The sequence below is a fragment of the Vidua chalybeata genome, chromosome 1 (assembly GCF_026979565.1).
Source record: "Vidua chalybeata isolate OUT-0048 chromosome 1, bVidCha1 merged haplotype, whole genome shotgun sequence".
NCBI classification, from domain to species: domain Eukaryota; kingdom Metazoa; phylum Chordata; class Aves; order Passeriformes; family Viduidae; genus Vidua; species Vidua chalybeata.
The window spans coordinates 116,313,064-116,329,765 of NC_071530.1; the positions used below are offsets into that span (position 1 = coordinate 116,313,064).

Genomic DNA, 16,702 nt, shown 5'->3' on the forward strand with positions numbered 1-16,702 from the left:
TTGATAATGCTTCATGTTCTGCTTACATTGTTATTTTCAAACTGTGTTTTGGTCTCTATACTGAAGTATACTTTGAAAAACACATGGGCTATATGTCTGTGCAGTTGAAGCAGGGATGAAGATTTTTGTACTTGCTTGAAGACCTATGACTTCTAGAACTATGTCTATATAGACAAGTCTGCTATCAGAAAGTTTGCTTGTTTCTGTGAACCATTATGGTATGCATTGTAAAAACTTACAGAGTAGAAAAGAGCCAAAAAAAGAATGTTATTTAGCATTTAAAACATTTCTGGCTTATCAGAGGCTCACATTTTTTCATGATTAGTGAATTACTCATGTCAGACCTAGCACCTGTTTCTCTGAAGAGAGAGGATGCATATTCTAGGTTCCTGCAGGCAGCCATGTCTGAGCTGGAGTTTCTGTGTGAAGTGGCTGTCAGGTCTGGCTGTTACCAGAAACATCCTCCATCTTCCCATTTCCACTGCAGTGTCACTCTGACAGTGGGTATATCCTGGAATTGTCATGGAGCAAAAGTTTGTGTCACCTGTACTGGATGTAATATGGCCTTGGCAGATACCCTGTTTACCATTTGTTTCCTGACTATTGCCCCTACTCTTCCTTAACACCACAGCCCCCTCCCTCCCCCACCATCTTGATGTGGAACTCAGCAATCTGCTTTGAATGACCCTACTTAAGCCAGGGAGGTTGGAATAGGGGACCTACAGAGGTCCCTTTCCCACCTCAACTGTTCTGTGAGAAAAAAACTTTTTAATACGGAAGCGAGATAAAAAAAGTGCTGAATTTTGCAAGAACATGAAGGGGATGGTAACAACAAAATTATACTTAAGATAAAGGACCTTTGGCTGGTATTGAAGCTGATTTTAATTTATACTGAACTTCTATACTGCTGCTTCTATCTGTTACTCCTTGTAACAAGCAGCTAAACTTGGGTAGGTCCTTCTTTGTTAGACTGATAAACTATAGTTATAGTACACTTGTGGTTTAAGTCAGTTTTGGCTAATAGCCTACACTTTATTTCAGTTTTGACTTCTTTTGACTTTTGAAATAGCTTGTCCCCCTTGGAAAAAAGAGAAGTGGACAGAGAAAACTTTCAGATGAAGAAGTAAAATAACAATGATGCTTTAAAAAAAAAAAAGCTGTGGAATGTATGCTACATGCCTAACCCTATGTTTGACCTTCTATATTGACCTTCTAGATCTCATTCAGAATGATACTGTTAAAGTAGCCAGTAAATTTTATATATAAGGGGTTACTATGATAAAATACATTTTTATGTTATAGATAAATAGTAGTATCGTGGAGCTTCTTTACAGAAACTTAGTATTCTTTTGCTTAGAATGAATGGGAATTGAGTTTGTGTTGTCCATTGGTAGATGTAAGCATAAATTAATTATTGCTATATGGAAAATGTGATCGCTTCACCAAAGGAGGTACCATTTTCTACCCTTTCCTTAAGGAAGCAGTGATACTTAAATTTCACCATTGTCAAGTGAGACACAATTAAAATTAATACAGTATTTTCAGTATTTATATACTGAACTTCTGTAAGTGATTCTTTTAAGAATTCACAATTCATACATGTTTGTGAGCTCTGCTAGAACCTCTGACAATGTTGCTTGACCATGATTAATTTACTCAGGGAGATTAACAATTTCACATGTCAGGATGGAATTTATGAAGGTGTAACAGGCAATCTTAATGTGTTAAGTGAAGTCCAGGTCATGTGTAATTTTAGGCAATGTATGGAATACCCTGGTAACAGTAAGTTAGTTGTCTGTTTAGCAGGGAAATATTTCATTTATCTACCATCCACTTGAGCTAATCACCACACCAAGAAAAGGTGGTAAAGCTTACTTGAATTCCTATGTAGGAAACCAGGTATTACACTAAAAAACTGTTTGTTATTTGTTTTTTTTACTATTTCTTGGTATATTCTACTGGTTGTCTGTGTTCTATTACCAAAGTTTACATGAAGAGGTACTTGGACTCTTGGCCAAGAGCAAATATGAGTGTATTCTAATGGTGTTGTACTGTATTTTATAACTGTTTCCACTGGAATGGCTAAGATAAAATGTTTTCTTAAATAGAAGTTATTGTTTATTCTGGAAGATAAGGATGCTTTCTGAAGACTGAACACATCTAAACTTGTTTTGCCACTGTTCTTGTTGAGTGACAATATCTAGATCAAGTTCTCTTTGAATTCAAGAAGATGTAGTATTAAGAAAAGTACAGTAACTGTGAGAAGAAAAAATTTTTCATATACTAATTTCGTAGGCATGCCTGAAGGGTTCCTTGTATTTGATAAATATTTCATTCTTCTGTTTAATGTTTTTAAATCAGGGCAATTTCCTATCATTCTACAGATTTACTGCACATAGGGTTTTTTTCAGCAGTAGAATTTCTTAAGCATGTTCTGTGTTATCTTTGAATTATGCTAAAACATCTGTTATTGCTAAATATTAGAAGTAAATATTTCTTCTAGCAAGTATCAAGTGCTAGATAGCTCTTCTGAAAAACATGAGCATGAAGAGCTCAAGATCTGCAACTATGAATATTTATTTTTCAGGACTGTATTCTTTTGAGCATGTTCTTTTAGGTGCTGAGATTTTTACAGAATACATTTCTGTGAGAATTGTCTATTTTATGTAGACTCTGAAGTTTTTCACAGTGTATATGAAGATGACTCTTGCATCTTGTAGCTGCTTTGACAAGCATTATTTATCAAGTACAGAGGAAATTGATTAACTGTGGAGCACAATTGTGTAAAATTGAATTCACAACCATTTTCTGTTTTTTCTTAATAAAATGATTACTGAAAGAATTCCATCTGAAGACTGTTGAAAGCTGGCTGCAGTTTATGATATAACGGATAAAATCTGCATCCTTGGCCTTCCAGCAACCTTTACACCAGCAGATGGTGGGCGTAAAGATGTCATTCATCATTTATTTACAATGGACTTTATTTATTCTAGTGTCAACAGCTGCCCCAGGGAGTGGGTTATTGAATTCAAATGTGAAGCTCTGGGTTATTTGCTTCCTTTCAAATTTGTCTTCAGAGCTTAGTTGCTAGGAGTCCATTCTGTGCTCTAATAATGATTCATGTATTGTGAAGCCATTCAGTAAATTGGGTTGTCAGGGATTGCCAAAAAAGGTTTAGAGGTCTTGTTCCGATTTTTTTTTCTTTTTTAACAGCACTGTGCTGTAGTTGGTGTCTTCTCCCTATGTGCCTTCTCTTGCTGCTGTTGGAGACTTTGTCTCCCGTTGTCCCCTTTCTGATTTCCCATCCATACTCTTCCTTATCCCCATCTCTTAAAAGTAGACTTCTATGACCCTGTGATTCTAAGTTCATGGTTTTCAGGAACAAAAAATAAGTATTAGATATGAAGTAATGAAACTTTGTGTTCTACAGGCAGGGCAGGAGTCCTTCCGTTCCATCACAAGATCATACTACAGAGGGGCTGCAGGGGCTTTGCTAGTGTATGACATTACAAGGTGAGAATACCAACTGGATTACAATGATATGTCTTTGTAGAATTGTGCTATGGTGTACAGTAGTGCTTAGTGTCTTATCTAATTTAGCTTTTTGTATAGATACTGGTAATCTAACATTGTGTCAACTTTAAGTGCTCTAATAAGCTATAGCATATGTAACCTATATACTTCTGTTTTCTCTGTATGGTAGTTGAGAAAGCATGCATAAAATCTCAGGAAGAATGAAATAAAATAATTTTATAAACTATTAACCATCAACCTCTGGATTACCTTTACTGAGAAATACCTGAAAATATTTAATTAATTCCTTTCTAGTGTTTATGAGGTTTGGAAAATACAGGTCTTAATCTGATACTTTTTTAGTAGCTGATCAGAAGTTACTAAAGTTTCCCTGCTATATCAAATAAAGTATCTATATGCAATTTATCTGTAAAACTGTGGGTACTCTGGCTGGTTTATGAAAATGTTCAAGCTCCAAAGTCCTATTAAGTTGTCTGCCTCCTTTTGTGGGTCTTGGCTCTTGTTGTTGCATTGAGCAACCACTTGTACTGGAGATTTCCTAGATATTTCTCCTATTGTTCCCTTTTTGCATTTAAGTATCAAGAAGTAATGTATAATTTCCTTTGGATTTCCAGTAAATGAATCTTTGATTAATAAATAAAATACAATATCTTAAAACCACTCTACAAGTATGGGATTTATTACTTAGTTTACACCTTCTGTAGAAATGGTAGTGTGTTGCATTCATGTACCTCTCTTTAAAAGATTTTACTGCTAAATTTAGTATTCAGCTTATAAACTCACATAAAAATTATCAACTATTTTCTGCTTTCAGTAAAGCAAATATTATTATATGAGTATGTGTTTATTTGTGCTGTTGTTTGGCTTGGGTGAAGCTGATGGGTACTTTTAAAATTCTGTTCCGTTTTTATATGTGTATAAAATTACAGATTCTTAATGTTCTAAGAATCCTTTTTATTCTTTGTAGCAAACATGTTTTCAATTACTTTTTTAGGCAGAGTTCATTAACACTGCTTGTTTGCTAAATTTTTGTTTGCCCATTCTCCCTCTCACGAAGGGATTACTAGCTTTTATCCCTAGAGCATGTGCACTAATAAATGAGTGGTTATTCAAGTAGAAAAGTGGACTAACAGGGGAAAGATTTCTTAAAATACTGCTTTTAATGTTCATTGTCTTCTATACTTAGGAGGGACACTTTCAACCACTTGACAACTTGGTTAGAAGATGCTCGCCAGCATTCCAATTCCAACATGGTTATAATGCTTATTGGAAACAAAAGGTAAAATTTCATTGGCTATGATTTTGTAAGAGGGAAAGATTTAACTTCTCTGTATTGCAGCTTTTTGGTTTTCTTATTTGTAGGCAATATGTTAACTTCAAATTCCCTTCTGTTACTGTGCATAATTCTGTGTGAACCTAAAACCTTTCTTAGTTTACTTAGACTAATACAATGTGCAGCACATGGATCAACTACGTTATATTCTGAATATCTGTTTTAGAAGTAATTTTACTCCAGGGGATTGATTGCAAATGTGTGAAGCAATGGATTAAATTAGTTACTTTCAATTATGCTGTTTTGTTTCTGGAATCATCAATTAGAAACACCTAGATCTCTCCCTTACAAAGAGAATATGATTCCTAATTTGAGGTGTTCTAAAGTGCTTTAGTTTTTGGTTAAGTATCACATCAGAGAAGATGTCATTTAAAAAAAAGCCTGTAGAATAAGACTCTCATCAAAAACTTCTCTCAAATGTAAGAAGTGCATTGAGACATTTCTGATTTACAAGCCTCTTCCATATTCTGTACCTTTTAGTTGGGACTGGGGTCAGAGAATGCTTTTTCACGGTTCCCTGGTAAATTCACTTACTTGGCCTTCTCATCAGCTACACTGTCTGAAATGATAATATTATTCCCTGTTGATGCTGAGACTTGGTAGTGAAAGTCTTAATAAAAACTAATCAGTGAATGTATTATCTGTAATTCTTGTAGTTCTTGATCCAGTGAATTATAGCATCATGTCTAGATTTTTTTTTTCCGGTTACAGAATTTTTCCAAAATATAAAAAGCATCAGCTTAGAATTTAATAACCTGTTAATTATGGGCCTTTGTGTAATTGACTAGAATTTGTGTCCATGCCTCAGTAATTCTTGAAGGTAAAGGTGCCAGTTGAAATAATGGTGTGTATGCACACCCCTGAAAATTTCATGAGAAGCCACATCATTTCTTAGATGCTGCTGAGAAGCAGCTTTGTGATAGTGAGTCTGAGTTTGCTATTCGGGCCTGTTGAACTTTTATTTTCTTCTTCTTCCCCCTGTTTTCCCCCATTGCCCCAACACCCCCTACCTCCTCCTGAAAACCGTGGTATATATTAAGTAATTGTGAAGTTTATCAGTTTTTTTCACATTATCTGGTAAATTACTAACAACTTTATTTTTAATTGAGAAATGTGCCAAGCATAATCTTGACAAATTAATATAAAAAATGTAATCTTGTTTTATTAAATGAAGCTTTGATAAACCCATGATGGCCCTGACCAACTGTTTTTATACTTTTGTGAGTAAAAAATATGGCATTGAGAGAAACAGTAAAGTGTAGTGTTTACTTGAGATAAGTTTGCATACTTAATTGACATCTGTAACTCTTTCTGATTATTCTTAGCTGTTAAACTAAATTTTCATGTCTTGTATTCTGCAGATGCAGACCGATTTGCTACTTTCAGCTAGTCCAGTAATTCCCAGTTACAACTAGGTTTTTTCAAACAATAAATATACTTTAAATGTGCACTGTAAATTGTTACAGATTAAGGTGACACATGAACTAAAAGTATTAAGAGTTAATATTTTAAGGTTTTTAAAGGATATTATTTTCAAAGAGGGCAGGAAGAAAACTCCTTCATTTTATTGCAGTATCCTGAAAGAGTTTCTATGGTAGGGCATTCTTATGCCCTACCATAGGTCTACAGATGGGTGGAAGGACGAATGTGTATGCTAGAATAGTAGTTTTGAAGGAATAAATACTGCTCTTATGACTCCCAAAAGTGCACTTGACATAAGTTTGTAGTACTGACTTATTGCTAGATTTGAAGAGTGTTGAGAATTTAGTTTGAAATATAATGGCTGTTTGTTGAAAACATTACAAATACTAGTGTTAAAACATTACAAATACTGTACTTAATCTTCTTTCCAGAACAAAGCATAGCTATATTGATCTAGTAAGACCAAATGCTTCGAATTATTGGAATGGAGAGAGGAAGACAACTGTGGTTAGTAGAAGCAGTTAAAGATCTTTAAGAATATGTTTAGGTATCAGTATTGAGTTTTGATTGGGCTGTCATTGCAGTTTTTGATACAACTGCATTATTTCAAGTAAAAAGTTATTTGTTTATGTTCTGTCATGGAGATACCACTGTAGTGAATCAAGGTTATAAATAAAGGTGCATTTGAGAGTAGCAAGGTAGTAGCAAATAAAGACATTGCTCAGGTTGAAAAAGGTAATGTCAGCCAATACTGTGAGTGCTTAAATATAATGAACATCAACTTTTAAATTGTTTTGAGAAGATATTTCTTGTATCCTTATCTTCAGTTTTTTTTAATATTTAAATAATGTGCTGAATTGTATTGACTCTGTAACTCATCTAAGCTAGCATTTAGTTAAAAATTACAAAAACCTGCTTTGCTGCAAAATAGATGCCACAGTGAGTATTACGTATTTTTAATATATGTATCTACTAAAATATATTTTAATGTATGTATAATTACAAAGTTGGCAACAATGCAACACTGAAGTCTAGCATGATGGATATTATTTGTATACTGACTGCACATTAAATATATCTATTTGTATGCTCTTTAGTTAAAAATTTGTATCTAAGAAGATATTTATACATGTGCAACTTAGATGAAAATTCATTGAAATATATATCTTACATCTATACACCAGAAATAAGTATATCATTTTTATTGCTGCATATGTAATATAAAGAAGGACAAACTGTGAACTCCTTGTTCTTAAAGAATCTTTAAAAAGTAAGGGTAAAATACTTGTTTCTCTATGACTTAGAGAAGTCTCTTTTGTCTCTAGCTGTCGAGTCCAAGAGGGTTTTTTTCTGCTTTTTTGGGTAATATTTGACTTTGAATTAAATTGCTTGGAAAGCAGGAAGCAAGAACTTGTCTAACAGTCACTCCAATTTCTTTTGCTACTGGAGGGCCAGGAGTTTCACAACCTAAATGCTAACTTACTGGGAGGGAACAGCTAATGTAGTTCAAAAGAACTTAATTCTGCTTTTAAGTTTTTTTATCAGAAAAGAAATTGACAGTATGAAGTTTTGCTATGGAATAGAAAAAATTAACTTTATATTTTAAGTAATGTTTAATGTTAATAAATCATTTATAAAACTCCTTTATCAGCTCAGCTTTATAGTATTGAATTGGTAGATAATAGAAGAGAGTGATATATATTGAAAGTAAAATGTCTAAAATTAGTATTCAAGAAAAGGGTAGATAAATACACACCCATCCTGTAGAAAGTTATTTCATTAAGTCTTTGATAAGATTTATGTCAGCTAGAGTGTATAGCTCAAGTAAGTGTGATTCCTGTGGCTATTCCGTATACTGTAAGAGCAGGGCTTACAGTAATTCTACTTTATTTAAAGGCTTGACAAGTTATATACCCAAGTCCTAGTGGGGGCTCTTGGCTTCTCAGGCTTATAAGCATGTCTGTGTAGAATAATCTTTATATGGACATGTTAGACCATGTAATTTAACTTTTCTTTTTTCTTCTATCTTAGTGATTTAGAATCTAGACGAGAAGTTAAGAAAGAGGAGGGTGAAGCATTTGCACGAGAACATGGACTTATCTTTATGGAGACATCTGCCAAAACTGCTTCCAATGTAGAGGAGGTAACTTTGCTCAACACTGGCTTTTTACCAAAACAGTTGATTTAAATTACACTTGTTCGTATAAATACTATTACTCTAGATTTTGGGTTCCTTAACTTGAATTAGCTACTCTTTATATTATGAGAAAGACAGTGTCTGTGTTGTAATTGGTTACACAGCACTAATTATATTGCTGAGACTTCCTCATTAGTGTACTTGTGGGTTTTTTTTGAAGTATTGGATCAGAGAAGTGGCTAACTTCTGTCTGCTGTGAAATCTAAGAAGTAAGGCTAGAATAGATTTGCTAGTCCAAAGCAAGCCAAGCTATTGGTATTCTTGGCAGATGTCACTGTAACCTGTTCTAAAGGCTCCTGGTATATCACGAGCTCTTCACAGCAAACTCTTGCAGTGCTTTGCTATTTGTACTGTCATCATCTTTACTCTCTACTACCTAGTAGGAATCTTCTTCAATTTGCACACAGTTTCTATTTTCTGTCCTGTCAGAGCTGCTGAAGGGATCATTGTCTTGGTTACTGTAGTCTGTTATGTATTTGAATAAGTTTTTTAGTTCTTGCCACTTCAAAGAACTTGGGTTTTTTCAAGTTTGGCTTATAGTTCACATTTCTGAACACATGTGAGTTCTTGCATCTCTCACCTTGGTCTACTACATTCCTTTCTTGAGGGGTAGTCATGGTGGGCTGAGCTCAGCTGCAACTGAATACCCACCAAGTAGCTCATTCAGTGCTTCTGTCCAGGAGGATGGGGGAAGAACCAGAAGAGCCAAGGCAAGATAAAACTCAGGGTCTGAGACAGAGTTTTAAAAATTAAGCAAAGAGATGGATGAAGAGTGACAGGCAGTCATTCGCAACTTCGTACAAACAAATTCAATTTCAAATTGAATTTAATTTCTCTGAGAACCAGCAACTTTGACTACTCTTTGGTTTTTATTCTTGAGCATTATATCATATAATATGAAATACCCCTCAGGCCAATTCTGACCAGCTGTCCTGGCTGGTTTATGTGCCCCACGATTTTGCCTACCCTAAGCCTAATCACTGTCAGGATAGGGCAGTGTAAGAAACAGAAAACCTTGACACTCCGTAGTAGCTAAAACATTGGTGTGTTATCAACACTGTTTTAGTCATAAATCCAAACACAGCACCATGTAGGCTGTTGTAGAGGAACTGTGTTGTAGCCAGACAAGTACAGTGGTGGACCAAGAGCTCCAGCTGAGATGCTAGAGCTATATACAGCAAAAAGATTGCTTCACATGTCTTTCAAGCCCATACTGGGTTCATCCACACTGACCTTTCCTATAATGACATAGCTTCTTATACTACATAATCTATCATTTCCAAAACTATCCTAAACTATTCATTTCCAAAACTATTCTAAATTCAAAATGGTGTGTGACCAGTGAGGTATTCTTTTATTGGTAAAGCCTTTTAGTTATAAAATATTTAAGATTTTTGAAAAGTTGCAGTAAGCTACAGATGACTTTCACAGAATTCATTACTACTTGATTCTAACATTATCACCTCTTTTTGCATCAAAAAATACATCCTGGTGAATGAATTGTCCAGTATCTAATGCATCTCTGATTATCAGGAGGCAAATGAGCATGACCTTCTTTATCAAAAAGTTCACATAGAATCCTCTCTTCGTGGTTATATGTGTGAGTGATGTCCATGTGTTCTGACTTCCTAATTCTAGTGGGAAAGCTTTAGGATATAATCCTTTCCAGTGACAGTCAAGTGCATTCCTTAAATGGTGTTCTCAGTAAACACAAAAAAGGTGGCATGATGTAGAATAGTTAACAACTACAGAATCAAAATCCTAACCCCTTGCAGTTTCTTTATATGAATAAATCAGCTTCTGTTGGTACTGGTTTTGTAAGCTGTTTCCCTTGTTTAATCCTGATTTCCACCACTGTGGAATACATTAGTAAGTCCATAGCTGGAGCAGTACACTGATGTTTTTGGTGCTTGGATCTTAAAACAGTTTAAAATTGTTCATTATGTTCTTCGGGATTGTCTCATTACCTATGTCTTGAATAGAAACGGATGGTAAGGAGTGGAAAACATCCTGTTGGCTGTTTCTTTTGTGCAAGGCTGTTGGAGAAGTTTCCACCCTGTTTGCATAATAGGTAATAGATGGCAGGGAGTGGGAAGTAGATCCTTCATAGTTACTTTGGAGACTTCTAAGAATTCGCTGTGACCACAGGGTTAAATCATCATTTTACATGTGGAATGGGATTGTGTAAAAAGAGCTTCTGCGTCACTGAGAAGATAGAATGATTACTGGAGGGAGGTTAGGCACGGGCTTATAATATGACTGCAGTGCAAGGACAGTTAATGCTAGTCTCTTCAGCAGTATCATATTTATTTAAACAGGAGGTTGTTGTTGATTTCCTTTGAGCGCCTGTCTAAAGCTGTAGAGGTAATCAACTTTCAAAATATTACAGACTTTTTGTGCTTCTTTTTTTTTTTTTCTCAGTGATTTCTAAGGTGATTGTAGTTAGCCCACAGCCATTCATGACAAAGTGTACACTGCTCTTTCTCACAGTAGAATCTTGTTAACTTTTGCTCTTGGTTAACATATTTGCTCTACTGTGTTGAATTGTGGATGGGTGATGTGCACTCTGAAATGCTGTTTGCAGACTTCAGTGTTGCTTTTTTACTTTTTCTAAGACAACACCGTGTTGTCCCTTGGGAGGCTTTTTATTTGTACACACGTAAGTCTGGGGTCTGAACCCAGGGCAGGTTTGCATGTGTTTTAATCATAACATCCATTACTTTCTGACCTCTCATAAAGCAACACATAATACAGAAGAATTTGTTTTGTCTCATTTGCAAGAGACATTAGCAATTTTATCACATTAGTTTTTTCACTGGTTGTTCAGCAGTTGTTTGTGACTACTGCAACCTGCAGTGCAGAATTTGCTGAGAGCTTACTGCTTGGGAAGGGATGGAGTAGAATCACCAGCATGACCTCAGGGTGACCATGTAGTTCCCCTACAGCACATGATGCTTAACTCTTTGTCCCTGCCACATCAATGGTTTGAATTCATTTATGTGCACTGATTCTCAGGAAGTAAGGATACCTAGCTGTATTTGGGAAGCTACAATAACTTAGTGTATTATTATTTCATTCCAGACTGCTACTTTTAATAATGATTCATGATGTGACCAATACTAAGCCAGAATTTTTCTGGATGCTGGTCAAAGCAGTGCTAAACAACATCACTTTTCAGAAACTGGTCTCACTTGAGTTGTGCCAGTGTATCACTGGCTCCTGGTGTGGGAGTTGGTTTTAGTAAGTTGTTTCCCATATGGAGGGGTTGCCTATGCCAAACTTAAGAGCATTGTTTGTGTTATTCCAAGTTGTCTGCACATAAATAGAATGCAATAATCAATTCATTATTTAGGATTAAATCTGAATAGACCCATGGTTTTAACTGAGCAATGGAGCACTTCTGCTACATGGAGCTTGATGGTCTTTCCGTGGTTCTGTTTCAATTTTAACTTAATTTTGTCTTCAGACAGCTTCTTTCATACTTTTGCTTAAATGAATAACAAATATTTAATGCTCCTGTAGCTTCAGCAGCGGCACAGATAAGAGAAAGGAGAAGCCCTTTTGTAATATTCTGAAGGGTAAAAGTGAAGATCTCATGGAAAGATTCTTAGAGGCATCTAAAGTTGAACTGATTTTTAGAGTGTTTTATTTCCCTTCCAACCCTCCCTGAACACAACTAACATCTGGGAAACAAACAGTTGTTTGACATGGTAATATAGTGAGCAAAGATTTAGTTAATAAAGCTTAAAAATCACAGGATGTTAATAATTTTCATAGTAAAGTAACACACAAGAGGTAATCTGACTAGCACTTGCAAAAGAGCAGGATTTCTAGGTCATGAGTCTTTAAAAAAACTACCCACACAAAAGTAAGGTTTATCTTAATTTGTATCAAAACCAGTATTCCTTCAAGTTCCTAGAAATCAAAGTTCTGTGACCTTTCAGCTGTGTGAAGCTATCATTTAGCCAGTTTCTCCCATGAGAAAATGGGGTTGAAGCCTCTGTCAGTTCAGCTGAGGAAAGGAGAAGGGTTTCATTTCTTCATTACAGCCATTACCTGTCTGTAATGAAGATACACAACTTTTAGCTGCCTGTGGCAAATCCTTGGATTGTGCCCCAACTTCACAATAAGGAACACTGGCTCTGCCATGGTTCTTGGGGCTTCTGGGCATCTCATGGCATGATGAGAATACAAGGTGTCAGTTAACTGAGTGTTTCAGTCTCTACAGAAGAGCATGAAGTGTATGATACTGCCTGCCTGACCTATAGATTCCTGGAGAAGTGGATTCTTAGTTCCGGGGGGGTTTATCTTCTTTTTTTCCCTCAACTATTCTGTCCTGTGTAACTGTTCAACAACAGTTGCAGGACTTACTGAATCAGTTTGAGCTCTAGTAATGTGTATCAGCTCAAGAAGTTTGTCAGAAAGATTGTGTCTCAATGGGAACATAAAGAAATTGCTGTCAAGTTCTGGTTTGTGTCTTTGCACCTGTACTTCAAATATAAGGTTACAAATGTGTTAGAGTGCTTTTTGGGGTGTGAGTTCATTATTTAACACCTTACTATGCTTATAATTAACCCCTCTGCATCCCTTTTAGTGTGCTAGGCTTCTTAATGAAAAATCATTTAGCTGTAAAAAGCATTGCCTTACTGTGGGTGCATAAGAGAGCTGCTCAGAGCTTTGGAATCTCACTTTTATGAAGTGGCCACTTACACACTTGGATGGTGAATGCTTTAGGCACAGATCCATTTGTTTTCTATGTTGTTACTATTTCCAAATGCATTCTTAAATAGTAATCTAACTATATAATATCTTACTGCTAAAAGATAAGATAGGAAATTGGAGAGGAGGAGGAGAAAATTCTAGGAGTTGGCTGGGTCATGCTTTAGAATTCGTGATATATTTAGCCTTTAAGCTTTCCTCATGTAATTGTAAGAAAGAATACAGGAAATAATGATTGCCCAATTTTTATTTCCACACATTCAATTTAATTTTAACATTGCCACCAGAGGGCAGCATGTTCCACGAGCTGGCCGTGCTGAATGTGCTCTTGTACCTGATTATAGGCAAAGATGAACTTGTAAAGGCTTGAGTTTTGAAAACTATCAGTGATTCGTTTACAAGTTTTTTCCTGTTATGTTCAGCTTATAGCAAAGTCCTAAGATTGTTGTCCTGCCAATATCTTTCTGAGAAAGACAAGTGGCATTATTGACATCTACATGTAAAAACTAAATGTTGCTGCTCTACTACTCACATTCTGGTGCCCCTAGCTTATTATTACTCCCGCACACAGCTTCCATGAGACAGAGGTACCAGGAACTTATTTCCTTACCTGTTTCTTGTATTGTTTTTACCAGTTACAGAATTCATTCTTCCTGGATTTCTCTCAAGGGTAGTAAAACTGTATTACTTGTTCATTTGTGTGATGATATGAATGTTGAAGTTGATTTGATTCTATATTCAGTGTTTGTAGGATTAATTTACCTTAAATGCACTATTCGTAGTATTTGGTAGTTGCAGTTTTGGGTTGTTTGGGGAGTTTTTTGGGGCAAGCATTGTGAGATGTGACTTCTTGATTCTCATGTTGCAGTATGATCTGGGAAACTCCTTATACAAATAATCTAAAGTGATAACATACTGATATATTGTGATTTAAAAGCCTCTTTTGTTGGCTTTGCAGTAGGTGCAGGCATGATACAACAGGCAGATCACATCTTGCAAGACTCACCCACTTGTACAGTAATGCACTTTTCCTTGAAGGGATATTGCTATTATTTGGGAACCTAGTTATAATGAGCACATGTTCCATTAAAACAAATCACTGAATAACTTGTATACAACTTTTTTTTAATGCTGTGATACAGTTATATTCAGTGGTCTCATGCAAAAAAGCATCAGTAAGTTGGGTTTAGAAAATGAACAGAGTTAAACATTAAATGTAGACATTTTCCTGAAGGTACATTGTTTTCTTGAATTTCCCAGAATGTAATCAAGGACTTTTATATTTGGAAGTCTAATGTACTGATTTTGCAAAAGTCTCTCACTTCCTTTTATGAGTAATAGAGGTATTGTGTACTAGGGCATTGCCATCTTTCAGGTGATTATTTGTAAATGCAGGGCGAGTCTAGCACTGCCTCTCCTGGAGTGGTGAAAATGAACGTGGACCTGATTTGGGATGGAAAGGCATAAGTATTTTTGTCTAGTGTTTTAGTAGCAGCAGTATTATAGGAATGTACAGTGCAAGTGCAGTAGGCTTGGTAGGCATCCAGCTGAGTCCTTGTGGGCTTGCTGGTGAGGTCTTGCGTGGAAGTGGCTAAACTGCACCTGGATCCAAGTTGGCGTATGAGGTGCTACAGCTGTGTTCTTGCAGTCCCCTGCATGCGGTCTAATAAATCTGAACTGGATTTGAGGGGAAATCATCCTGTCTTTCTGCATTTATGGCTCAGTTAATCTGAAAATAGGATAAACTGCCCATAAATAATTAAGAGTTTATAGTATACTGCGTGTTCCAGATAAGAGTGAGAACATGCAGTATTAAAAGAGATTTTTGGAAGAAGTCAATTCTACCAAGTTCACCTTTTTGTCCTTGATAATTGGGGCACTAGCATGCAATGCCAAAATCTGATGAAATAGTCTTAAAGCAGATAGACTGCTGTTTTAATGATGTTCTCAGGTGATTGAGTCTGCTTACACTTAGAATAAGTTAACTTAAGATACATGGATATGAGAAACAAATGGAAGTATGAAGGGATTCAAGTCCCTTTTCAAGGCTGATTAGTAGCAATTTTTTAGAATACATACAAAGAAGAGAATGTGAGGTAGACTTATGTGCTATGTTCTTATAATTTGTTTTCAAATAGGAATTATTTCTGTGGCCCAGTGCAACCTGGCATTTTGCTATGCAAAGTAAGAGTATGTGCTATTTTAACACTAAGTATGTTGTGCATCAGAATCACTGATGGGAATGGGGGAGTCAGATTATGACTTCAAGAGAACAGTAATGATAGAACTGAGATTAATGGAATATTTGGATTTTTCAGATCAACAGTTTCTTGGCCCATATGTTTAATATTAAAATATACTGTACTGAACTCAGTATGCTCTTCTGCTTTGTACAATATATGTGTAATAGCAGAAGAAATTTTGTGTTTGTGCAGTGCTTTTTTCCAGTGCATTTTACTGTTTTTTGTGAGGATAGATGCATTGCTACAATGACTGCTCTTGAGTGTAGTATCCAAAAGTTAATTTATTCTCAGTTGTATTCGTTTGGAGTCTGTTAAAATTCTGGTTTGTTGCTCTAAAGTAATTTTTATAGATTTAATGTAATTCTCATGAAGTTAATTCTAAGAGTCTTGGTGTACTTAGCCAGCATCTTCTAGAAGAGTTAGAAGTGCCAATTGTTAAGTGCTTGTTTACATGAAGTTATCATAACACTTTTTTAAGACTTCAAGTTCTGTTTAATGTCCCGCTGAAGTAGAAGTAAGGATCCTCACAGAATCCAGCTGTGTGAATTTTCAAAGTAGACTTACACCTTTCAGTGAGCACATGTATGAGGCCATTACAATAATAGTATGTTATCAGGAACAAAGATAAGTTTGAATTTTTTTTCCTTAGCTAGAAAACAAGTTTCTGAAGAATTTGAATCAATTCATAGTTGGCGGAAAGCCAATTTTTCTTCTCAACTGTAACACGTGTTTGAAAAACGAACTAGCTTCCTAAGTGCCTTGTGAATCTGCAATGATTAATTCTTCTCATTATTTTGCTGCAAATTCTCATGACCCTCTGTGATGATTCGATCACCCACTTAGAGTTTATGCATATTCATATCTCTCTGCTCCTGCTGCAGTCGTTCAAGTCTCCTTCACTGGCTGTGGTGTGTGCTTGGTGCAGTAATTGAGCTGCAGTAGATTGATTACTCTGGGGAGCTGTAAGGCCTTTAAAGGTGAAAACATATCAGTCCTGTTAATTAGGAAACAAAGCTCTGGTGGCAAGTTCAGCAGTCAAATGCTTCCAGTGTAGAAATGAGGAAAGGTATGATTTGTTCCTCTCCATGAACCCTGTTTACTTTTTTATATTTGAATTAGATCTGTATTTGCTGTAATAGGATTGTGCAGAAAGTAACATGTCTTGTATGATTGCATGGTGTTGGTATTTTAAAACAAAAAGAACTGTATGTTTATTGTAATTACTAGATGCTGTTAATCATCTCCTAAATTATA

At 35.7% G+C, this 16,702-nt stretch overlaps 1 protein-coding gene across 1 annotated transcript in view; it reads left to right on the forward strand.

The window, feature by feature from the left end:
* RAB2A (RAB2A, member RAS oncogene family) overlaps positions 1 to 16,702 on the forward strand; it is a 42,899-nt gene that overhangs the window by 22,093 nt on the left and 4,104 nt on the right. The window contains exons 4-6 of the mRNA XM_053942630.1: positions 3,431 to 3,513; positions 4,721 to 4,813; positions 8,321 to 8,432. Coding sequence (XP_053798605.1) covers positions 3,431 to 3,513; positions 4,721 to 4,813; positions 8,321 to 8,432 — 288 coding nt within the window. The remainder of the gene's footprint in view (positions 1 to 3,430; positions 3,514 to 4,720; positions 4,814 to 8,320; positions 8,433 to 16,702) is intronic.